Consider the following 11,371-nt stretch of genomic DNA (forward strand, 5'->3'; position numbering starts at 1 on the left):
ATATCACGATGTAATTTTAGTAGATTACCTCAAATATGCGTACCCGTTGAAACATTCTATTTTTAATCGGATAAGCCACATTAATGTAATACGTAGCCCCAGTGGCCTAATGGATAAGGCACTGGCCTCCTAAGCCAGGGATTGTGGGTTCGAGTCCCATCTGGGGTGATTAGTGTTTTGCGGTTTCAGATATTCTTATATTTATGATTATGTTGACAGCTGTTCAATGTGCACATAAAAGCCGTTATAACGGGAGAAAGACAGTAGGGTAATACCCGCAATAAACGTACCACTATCATTCATACAAGGAATTGTGAAACGGTCAACTAGGCCATTCATTTTAGTCATTTATGCATTCATTTAGTGCTGCCATGTCACTTAACAGAACAGATGTGCCTTGACTATAAAGGTTTTGGCAGCATTACATAAAATGAATACCATTAATCAGTTGGATGTCTGAACTTATATACAGCTTAAGGTGCTTTTTTATATACCGATTGTTATTTACAAATCTGCAAAACGGTTGGATGAAATTAATTCGACAATTATGCTGTGAACATGTTTGGTTGATGAAAATTACTTTTCTGATTGTCTGGTTTTAATATTTTTATGTATGCGTTGGGTCAAAATGACAAAAATGTGCAGTGTTTTTAGGAAGGGTTCAGGACTATTTGTTCAATATTTGATGGAATAACCCTGATTTTCAATTACAGCTTCCATGCATCTTGTTATGCTCTCCGCCAGTATTTCACATCGCTGTTGGGGGACTTTATGCTTCTCCAGGGGCCTCATGTCAAAAAGACTGTGCAGCTTTCATACCACAAGATGGCGTACGGCCAAAACTTGAGAAGTGCCTATTCACATGTATAAAACCGGGCGTAGGCCAGGTCCTGCACACCTTTCCTTCATACGTCACAATCAACACGACATTGACCGCACGTGAGAAAATGCCCAGATTGGCAAATGGTGACCGGGCAGTGAATGCACCATGGCAGAAACTAAAAACAAGTCTAATGTCGAAGTGGAAATCAAGCCAGTAGTGGCAGCACCACAGCAGATCCAGAACAACATCTCAGTGTCCGTCCACATTACGCTCCATAAGCAGCTTGACCTCACTGATGTGATGCCATTTATTCTCTAAGTGTCAGTAGTCCAGCACGAGGGAGACCCGACTCAGAGGGGGAGAGGTCACTGAGGCCAGCGTCTCCATGGTGACAGTGGCATGGGGGACCCGACTTCCTGGGGAGACGGATCCGTGCGTCCCTCCTCAAGACCACCATGGATGTCTGAGCCTCCACACCGACACACTCACAGACACACTTGCACAGTAAGATATTTCATCCATGGGAAATATGGAGTATGACTGAAAATATTTCCTAATTGGATTTTTCATTCATTTTCCGTGCTTACAGAGGAAGTAGCCTGTGAAATTAATTATTAGTGTCACATAAATGACCAAACCTTTATGGAATATCAGCGGATATAATTATGTTTTTTCATAGATCATGTCACAGACATATGCCAGTAAGAGAAGTGGAAACGTTATTTTGCAATGTTTGGGGATTTTTGGCACTTTTCAGTTAGAATTCTCCGTTACAGATCCAGAAAAGACTTCGCAGACGGCCCGCACAAGTTCATGTTTTCTACATCAGTGTCCGTGACAACCAGCGGGGCCCCGTTTCTACATGAGGCCCGGGGCATACCCCGGTGTATACCCCGGTGCATGGGTTCCTGTAGCTTGTGGCCATCCATTTGCAAACCTCAGCCAGGCTCTTCTTTTCTTATCATTGATAAAATGACCTTTTATAGCTTTGCAGTTTCAGCACTGCTCTTAGGATCTTGTTTTAAAACAGTCTGTTTTTTTTATTCCAAATATTTTCATGTAGTTATTAGCACTGTTCATGCCATCTAGCTGGCTATGACTAGAGGATAGTGATGGCCACAGCAGTGGCTTTTCTATTGGTCCTGTAAGATTTGGTTCAGCAGCTCCTCTAATCAGTTGAATGAGGTCTGCACACTTATTGAAATGGCAGCCAAACATGTAACGATGGCCATGATTTAAGAATTTTGAGTAGTCCCTTAATCATTTTTTAGACCTGATACAGAGCATTTTGACTTATAGCAGGGAAAGCAAAGAGGTTCCTAATAACACAAACAGACCCACACTATTTGATTGTTAGTACCCTGAAACTGGAGAGGCTAAATGGAATTTAGTAATCATTCATTTTGTTATTTACACCGGCGCTTTCACTACTTTGACATGTCAACATGTCTGTAAAAATAAAAAAAATCAACCAGTTACTTTATTTTCCCCTGTTCCAGATAATAGCTCAAACCAATTAGAGCTTTCCTTTCACATGGTTGTGCATTGCAGATATGTAGTTTAATAACCACAATTTTAAGCAACAGTCATATACATTGGTTCAATATTAAATGGCATCATGTACAACAGTATCTATTTAATGGTTACCATATTTGTTTCATTCCAGCCCAAATTTCTGTTGACAAGAAACAATGAGCAGGCAAATGCTCAAGAATCATAAATGAACTACCTCCTGAGTAAGACACTTGGATTTGAATGTTCAATTTATTCAAGAAAATTAAATCAATTCCCAAAGGAATCATGGATTATATCATTTATACATACAAATCTTATGTAACTACAGCAAACATTTCTGTAAAAAATACATTTTTTATAACGCACTATACATTTACACAGCTCCCAATCATCCGAGCTGTGACAGCCACAGAGACAGCAATGTGGCTGGAAAACCTGGTTTTAACCCCCCCCCCCCACCCACCTCAGGCAACATCCACACTGCTCAAGTGAAATCCTCAAGTTCTGGTGTGCATCCAATGCTGACCTCTGACCTATGTCAAGTAGTATGTTAACATTAACTACGCATGAACAAGTCTCCTGTGTCGTTTTAAGCCGTGCAAGCTTGAAAAGCCCTTGCTACACACCGTACAAACATATGGTCTCTCCCCCGTGTGGGTTCGCATGTGTAAGGTAAGGAAGCACGACTGGACGAAACCCTTTTCACAGATGTTGCACTTAAATGGCCGTTCCCCAGTGTGGTATCTCCTGTGTATCTTCAGTTCTGCAGCGGATCGGAAAGACTTATCGCAGTCGTCGCACTTGAAAGGCCTTTCGCCCGTGTGAATCAAAGTATGCCTCACCAAGGCATCCTTGCCAAAGAAGCCCTTTCCACAGTGCTCGCATGGGAACCGCAGCCCTTTGTGGTGGAAGTTATCGTGTTTCAGAAGGCACCGTCTGGAAGTGAAGGTCTTGCCGCACTGAGCGCAGGTGAAGGTCGGTGTGGGTTTCTCGATCACAGGCTCGCCCGAGTGATGCACCCGCTCCACGTGCCTCGTCAACGTCACACCGTGCCGGAACTTCTTGCCACATTCCCAGCAGAGGAAGGGATACGCTTTAGTGTGTTTCTTCTGGTGCTCCACGAGGTCAGAGTACGATCGGAATCTTTTGCTGCAATGAGCGCACTGAAACGGCTGGTAGCCGGTGTGTTTCCACTCGTGTCGGATGAATCGCTTCAAACTGCCAAAGGTGGTCTCACAGTGGGTGCAGGTGAAGGGCTCAGTTGGATTGTGGACGTCAATGTAGTGCTTATGAAGGGCCTTGAACACAGGGAAATTCTCCTCACACTGGTTACACTGAAACGGAGTGTGGGATTCTTTGTGCATTGCCAATGCCTCCGAGTCCCGGACCAGTTTCATGCACACCTCGCAGTAGAGCGGGTTGTGCGTTTGTTTGTGGGAATCCAACGTTGATTTGTACTTGAATGCTTTGTCACATTCATTACACCTGAAACAATGCTTAACATCCTCAGGCTTCTCGGGATCCACCTGTTGCTCGTTGTAGCAAATGTTTCTTAAATGGAACCGAAAAGTCTGTTTGCACTTAAACTCGACGCTGCAGTGAGGACAGTAGAACGGACCTTCAAGCATACTTTTGTTGCCTTCCGGGCTTTTCTGTCCTTCTTTGCAAGGCCTCCCGTCTGCAGAGGGGGAGTAATCGGGGTCCTGGGCTGCGTTGTCGGACGGCTGCTCTTCATTGGTTGCCAGACTCGGATCCCCAGACACAGATGAGGGTTCACCCTCATCGGCTGCAGTCCCTTGTACCTTTGCTTTCCTGCCAGGCTTTGCCTTTGCCTGATTTGGACATCTGTGTTGCTGCAAGTAACGCAAGCTCTTATAAAACCTTTTACACACAGGACAAGAGAAGGGCAGCTCCTCCGAGTGGCGGTTCATGTGACGCTCTAAGAACTTGGCACGACTCACCACCTTGCCACACACTTTGCATGTCCTATCGTCCAAGTCATTGCTCTTGGTTGCATCCTGGGATGTACTGTTGGCAGTCTCACTGCCCTGTGTCTTTCCTGATTTCCTCCACTGTGACAGGTACCGTTTCATCTTGAGGCCGCGGTTCTTTCGCACAGGTCTATCCCACAAGACGTCGTAGTCTGGATCTTCTTCTTTGCGTCTCGTTTTGCTTTGCACTTCATAGTCCTCGTCTACGGGACGTTTCTTTTTCCTCCCACGTCTGTTTGGCTTTTTCTCTGTGCCCTCAAGCACCGACACCTGACCGTCCTCCCCGATGATCAGGGTTCCTGATTGGTCGTCTACCATTTCACTCTCACTGGCCACGGTGCCTTCGACAGGATCTGTTACCACCACCGTGTCCATTTCTGCTTTCACCTCGCTGCCGAGACCGAACCACTGGGTCTGCACAGACTCTTCAGAGTTCCCAGTTCCCTCCACGTACACCTCTTTATTCTCAGACTCCACCTCCATCTCCGTGCAGACTGTATACATAAGTCCGCTCTCGGCACTCGTTTCGGTTTGTTCATTGACGATGACAACCCTTTCCACAGGAGGGAGACAGAGGGCTGACAGGATGCCACTGTCAACAACGTAGGATTCTGTAAAGAGGAGATTACAGTAAGTATTAAAATGATCAAATTAACAGACTCCGCATAATAAGGCACTATCTTCTAATGAGAAAAGGTTAAAGATAAAGCACTGAGTATCTAATATTCTGTGAATTACTTAGCTAAATCCTGATAAGCTCACCAATGTCCTGTAATTGGCCAAGGTCTTTCTGAGTGTCCAGCAACGTTTTGAGCTCTTCGGTTTGAGCAAAAGTCTCCATGCACTCGTTTAGGACCGAGGAGGCATTGCCGAGCAGAGATGCAATCTGACAAAGACAAGATGAAAACTAATGTGAGGCAACAGCACTGCACTTTCCAAATGTTGGGTCAAAATACATTCAAACATCTGACATGTTCAAGAGATTTACCACACAGCAATGACAGCCTGTGTTTTAAGTTAAATAAAAACAGTTTGCCCTTCCGTGCTCGTGACAATCGCATGCAGAAACAAATCTCCAAACACAGAAGTAGAATTATGCCGGGTGTGATAACTTATTTGTAATTGACGTTGGGGTCTACCTGTTGGAGAGTTTGGGTGGGAAGAAGCTTTTCAAGTCTGGACAGAAACAGCCACATCAGTGTCTGGATTGCTTTATCATATGTGGGCCCAAAGTCTCCCGGGAAAACATCCTGGGAACAAAGAAATTCAAACATGTCAAATATCTGAGCTGTCCATACAAACCATGACTTCTCAAATACGGGGCAAACAAAGCCAAAATGAGACAAAGAGTTCCCTGAAAAAATTAACTCCATCAATCACCAAAACTTACCTGGAAGAAGTTTCTCCTCTCTTCAGGATCTCTCAGTAGATTCTGGACAAGGCCCATGAAATGCGAGTCAGATGCGTCTTGCTCTGGCTGCTCGGTCTGCAACAAAAGATATTTTAAAGTGGCAGAACAAACCTTTCAGTACAACAGATCACTAATGCCATTACAGTGATGGGAATCAATGCAAAAGCCCAACCACCAAATAAAGCGACTCCAGATATTTCATGTTGACTACAGGTTCTGACTCACCTCCACGTTCCAAAGAGATCTGAGGTTCTGCATTCGGTCCAGATGTGGCTGAATAATGTGGAGGTCAGCGGTCTCCTCAGAGCGACACAGCTCCAGAATCAGCTGCAATCAGAGGAGAGCAGCAACAGTCAACAAGTGATTCTGAAGGGAAAAAAACACGGTCCAGAGCTGCACATCTGGGGCTGTGGTCCAACATTATTACGTCCTCTGTCTTTTCCTAAACCGCGATGGAAAACGCCATTAGGTCAAGGAAAGATGTGAAGGAGAATTCACAATAACTGAAAGCAGCCTCTCTACTCATTTAAGTAAACCATTACATCAATACAGGGACTGTAGAGGGGAGGTGAAAAGAATTCGTTTGGGTGGATGATTTAAGCAGGAGATAGAGATTATATATATATATATATCTCGCGATGCCATCAGAGACGATCCGTACACTCTACACAATATTCATATTTTCACATCAATAATCATATATGTAGTAACTTAAAAAAACAACAACCAATATATCTAAATAAGCGACTGAGGGGCAAACTTCTGCCGGATGTTAATCTGGGTTAAAAGGTAAACCAATAGTCGGTGCACTATGCAACTTTAGATTCAGCGATCCATTCATTCACAGTTCTGTGAAGACATGCTCCCTGTAAGGTTCCACTACGAGTCCGAGACAGGAGCAAAATGCTCGCAATAAGCAGTTTATTAAACCATTCAAGCCACAGCGTTATTTAAATTAAAATATTATAACAGAAAATATGCACAGTGCCAACAGGATAATGGCTGCTGGTGCGACTGCGCACCATAATGTTCTAAATATGAATATGAATGGCCAAATGGTGAGGAGTCGCTTTTAATGTTGCTGCTGAAAGGAATTGTGGGATGCATTATCTCCTTTCATAAAGGATGGTGCCGTGTATCCTCTGCTAAAGGAGATCTTTCCCAGCCCGTAGCTCCTATGATGGCTGCCATCGAGATACTTCAGGGGCATTTCTCTCCGTTAGGATACTTCCTAAGATAAAAGGACTATTGGACCGCAGCCCGGGGTCTAAAGTAACGACCATTTCTCTGGTTATCTGTCACTGTCACAATGACTGAAACTGTTTGACACGCAATATCTGAGGGATTTAGTTATATACAGTCCTGGTGCAATGTCTTTCCTTAAAGCAAAACAAAACAGAACCACCCGACTGACATGTTAGGACACAAGTAGACATAAAAGCAGAGGCCGCTAGTCGCTGAACGAGTGGTGCTGGATGTCACTGGGTGTCGTTTAATGGTGCATTCTGACTGGTTGGTTTGTGAATAAGAAGTAGCTGATTATCTTCCACAATAAAAACGCTCGCTAGTCTAAAACTGTGTATAAATATGAGTATGTCTATACGTCTTAAAATGTTTTAGGCTTTGGTATGTTTGTCATTGTAGCTTTTTTTTGTGTGTATTTAATTTTATAGAGTTTCAATAGAGCTGAATAGATTCTAGTGTGTTTCTGTTAGTTTCATAATGTTATCATACTGCCTTACCTACCAATTGCTGCAGCAATGCCCTATTACCCCTAGAAATATTAGAATTAATCTTATTTGATTTATTTTTCAAAGCAATAACTTCAATTCTTCCTCACCCGTGCTCTGAGGCCCAAAATGAGTTCGGCCCGCTGCCTCGTGGAGAGAAGTTGAGGAACCATCTCCGTCACCATGAATACAAACTCCTCAAGCAGCCCATAATCCGTCACAAATTTCTGCTCCACAGTCTGCCAGATGGCTGCAGACACCAGCCGAATGGGGGGGATTAGGAGGCGCAGGGTGGAGAGGGGAAGAGAGGGACCTGCACACACCGAAATACAGTTTTAAAAAGATGACAAAGCACTTGTATCACATCAGATCAAGACTTATTTCGCAGATTGATACACTTTATTCAAGACACCATGGGTTCTCCAACAGAAATGTTGCCAGTGCTTCCCCTTTCAAATTTAACTTTTCAATGCTGAGAGCACTGTAAACAAAGTTCTTCAAAGTTTTTTTATTTTTTCCCCAGGGAATATTACAAACCCTCTGTAAATAAACCAAAACTATCTGCATGGAAACATACTATGAGAAAAGATTCTGAAGATGGCCAGGGCTTTAACTCTCCAAAGAATATGATGGTTAATGTTAGCTCAGTGACATATAACACTAGAAGTACGAACAAATCCACAGCTCACACCTTAACTGTATTTGCAAAAAGGTTTTTTTTTTATGTTCAGAAGTAACGTTACACTAATCATTTACCCAGACTCTATACCGATAAGAGATAATGCAACAAATAAACCCATTAGCGCAAACATCTGTGAAGCTAGCGTCTAACGTTAGCATCTTGTTCATCATGCACCAATCATAAATCAATAAACGGATCCCAAAGCTGCAGTCTAAGGTGGTGGAAACTTAAAACACTGATGCCAAACTCTTGAAGCGGATACGTCTCCTTTTATTTCCGTGATCTAACGTAAGATTGACCTCATGTTAACGTAAACGACGATAACCAGTGGCACGCATATACATTGTATCCAGAGTAACAAACTCCATGCAAACGTGTATGTGTTGTGGCAGTCCGCTGGAAGTCAGTAGATGCCCTTAAATCACTCAGCCAGCGTTCGTTTAGCTAGCTAGCGTTAGCTGACATGGCTAGCGTTAGCACGTATCCCAAACCGCCTCTTGGTGTAGCTAGTGCCGCCAGCATTATCATTAACCTAGCTACCGGTTTCCACGGTAGGGCGAACTAAGCTATATCCCTGGCTATCTAAATGACATTTAACGTGTTATGTAGTGAGCTACCTCAACTATACTTAACGTTATTTCCTAACTAACTTATCAGTGCTATTCCCGCGCGCGGGCTGACTTGCGGCCTAGCCATGTAGCTAGCTACGTCTGGCTGTGACCATTTATATAAATATTATATTTAAGTAATATACTCACCAGGTAAATCGGGGATACCTCCGTCCATCCTATGTACTCACTGCAGTGACATTACAGTGTGAGAAATACTATCCGTAGCTTGATATTTTCTAGGTGGTTGTGTTCAAGAGACCGAAGATCTTTGTGCGTCAACGGTTCTTGCGTTCCGTCCCTATAAACAATCCGACGAGAGACAGCGGCGGGGTTTGATGAGTTCCACAGCTTCCTTTTTAGTGTCTCTCTCTTTCTCTTTCTTTGATATAATGTACACTATTTTTTAAATAAAACGTTTTTATTTATTTTACTCCCAAACTTGCTATACGTTGGATTTAATTACATTTAATATTTAATAAAAATCATATCATATTTTTGTCATATTCTTTGTGTTTTTGTTTATAAATCAAGAGAGTGTAGCTTTTAGTCTGGTGGCAGAGCCAGTGTCTTTTTTATGAGGGCTGGCCGTGGCCAGTCATTAATGTAGAGCCTAATAGTTTCTGCAATAACATAATCATGGACAGAATTGCAAAATTGAGAAAAAAGAAAGATTACATAGGACCCTACATTGTTTTTTTAGGGCATTATCAGGTCTTTATTCGACAGGACGGTTTAAAACTTGAGCCTCAGGTCGGAGTCGAACCCGTGCCTGCGGCATCAAGGACTGAACCAGGGTGCAGGAGCCCGCTCCACCAACCGAGCTATGCAGTGTCCTTCCACATCGTTAAACAGATAAAAACGTTTCCAACGGAGCCGTACCACTGTAACTGTAATTTGAAAAATCTTAAAAATACGTTCCCAGAGACTTCGGCCTGGTGGGGGGAAATTTAGGCCCAACGGTGACATTTTCCAAAACTTGAGCTCGTGAAATATAAATAAAACATTATATAATTATTTGGGGTAGCTTCAGCACTCCTAAAACAGGCCTAACGACGTCCCTGTTGATTACCCAACGCTCGGCTGCTTATAAAAAGAATAATCACGCACGGTGTTTTTTACAAAGAGCACAAACATCATTCATACAGCACATTTACGCACACGCGCGGCCGAGGTGCAGTCCAATAACCACGAGATCAACAGTGACGCCATCGACCCTCCGCCCTCGCGCTTGGCAGGTGATGTTCTACCACCTGAGCCGCAGGCACACACATGGGTTTCATGTACTATGTGTTTATATACATCTAATATATTTATAAACGTAAGAAAATTATATATATATATATAGGTGTATATATAGTTTGGCAATATTTTTGAGGACAGTAAATAAATGCATACAGTGTTGTTGAAGTGTCCCGTCCCATGTATTTGTTCATATTTTATTTATTTTTACAACATTGTGGATTCATTTAGGATTTTTATTAATACAGGGTCACCAGATAAACATGATTGTACGGCCAGCAAAAACAAATCAAACTGTTAGTAATTAACTACAAAGCACAAATACTCAAGTTTTGAAGACAGATTGATGTAGGCAGATTTGAGGCAAGCCATTATCTTAAAAAAAATGTCCTTTTGATATTAAAGTATATTTTCTGTCCGTCTCTGTCAAAGAATACAGTTTATAGTCAACATGATGGAATTTTGTGCAGAATCTGTTTAAGTTTCAAATACAGCGGCTAGAATAAGTTCACACCCCCATGAAAGTTGATTAAAAAGAGGAATAAAAAAACATCTTTTAGAAATTGATCTTAATGCTTTAATTAAAAGAAAATTAAAAAATCCAACCTTTTAAGGACACCAATTTTCTTTGTGAATGAATAATGTATTGTAAATAAATAAATGTTCTTCCTTAAAATACAGGGGACAGAAGTATACACCCCCCTATGTTAAAATACAGGGGCATAAGTATACACCCCCCTATGTTAAAATACAGGGGCATAAGTATACACCCCCCTATGTTAAAATACAGGGGCATAAGTATACACCCCCTATGTTAACATACAGGGCATAAGTATACACCCCCTATGTTAAAATACAGGGGCATAAGTATACACCCCCTATGTTAAAATACAGGGGGATAAGTATACACCCCCTATGTTAAAATACAGGGGGCATAAGTATACACCCCCCTATGTTAAAATACAGGGGGCATAAGTATACACCCCCTATGTTAAAATACAGGGGGCATAAGTATACACCCCCTATGTTAAAATACAGGGCATAAGTATACACCCCCTATGTTAAAATACAGGGACATAAGTATACACCCCCTATGTTAAAATACAGGGGCATAAGTATACACCCCCCTATGTTAAAATACAGGGGGTATAAGTATACACCCCCTATGTTAAAATACAGGGACATAAGTATACACCCCCCTATGTTAAAATACAGGGACATAAGTATACACCCCCCTATGTTAAAATACAGGGACATAAGTATACACCCCCCTATGTTAAAATACAGGGGCATATTTTCCTAATTTTTTAAATTAAGGCATTAAGATCAATTTCCAAGAGATGTTTTTTTTATTCTCCTTTTTAATCAA

The 11,371-nt window shown here is 42.2% G+C and overlaps 1 protein-coding gene and 1 non-coding gene across 2 annotated transcripts; one reads left to right on the plus strand and one right to left on the minus strand.

The window, feature by feature from the left end:
* The first annotated feature begins 95 nt into the window (after positions 1 to 95).
* trnar-ccu (transfer RNA arginine (anticodon CCU)) lies at positions 96 to 168 on the plus strand. Its single transcript has one exon. It is a non-coding gene; the product is annotated as a tRNA-Arg (tRNA).
* Positions 169 to 2,840: 2,672 nt separating this feature from the next.
* LOC116671033 (zinc finger protein 271) lies at positions 2,841 to 9,077 on the minus strand. The gene is made up of 7 exons (XM_032501915.1): positions 8,911 to 9,077; positions 7,581 to 7,783; positions 5,966 to 6,067; positions 5,720 to 5,815; positions 5,469 to 5,579; positions 5,092 to 5,215; positions 2,841 to 4,940 (listed from the first exon to the last, which is right to left on the minus strand). Exons 1-7 carry the CDS (start codon positions 8,936 to 8,938, stop codon positions 2,899 to 2,901), a joined length of 2,706 nt encoding a protein of 901 aa, XP_032357806.1. The 5' UTR covers positions 8,939 to 9,077; the 3' UTR covers positions 2,841 to 2,898.
* Between the last annotated feature and the right edge of the window lie 2,294 nt (positions 9,078 to 11,371).

This window comes from Etheostoma spectabile, chromosome 21 (assembly GCF_008692095.1).
Source record: "Etheostoma spectabile isolate EspeVRDwgs_2016 chromosome 21, UIUC_Espe_1.0, whole genome shotgun sequence".
NCBI lineage: Eukaryota > Metazoa > Chordata > Actinopteri > Perciformes > Percidae > Etheostoma > Etheostoma spectabile.

What these genes read in the sequence shown, in the direction of transcription:
- LOC116671033 (XM_032501915.1), bottom strand. Translation starts at nt 8,938, where the DNA reads ATGGACGGAGGTATCCCCGATTTACCTG. An exon ending in AGAGGAGAAACTTCTTCCAG is followed by an intron (nt 5,580 to 5,719) that starts GTAAGTTTTGGT and finishes CTTTGTTCCCAG; the next exon opens with GATGTTTTCCCGGGAGACTT. An exon ending in TGGCCAATTACAGGACATTG is followed by an intron (nt 4,941 to 5,091) that starts GTGAGCTTATCA and finishes TCCTCTTTACAG; the next exon opens with AATCCTACGTTGTTGACAGT.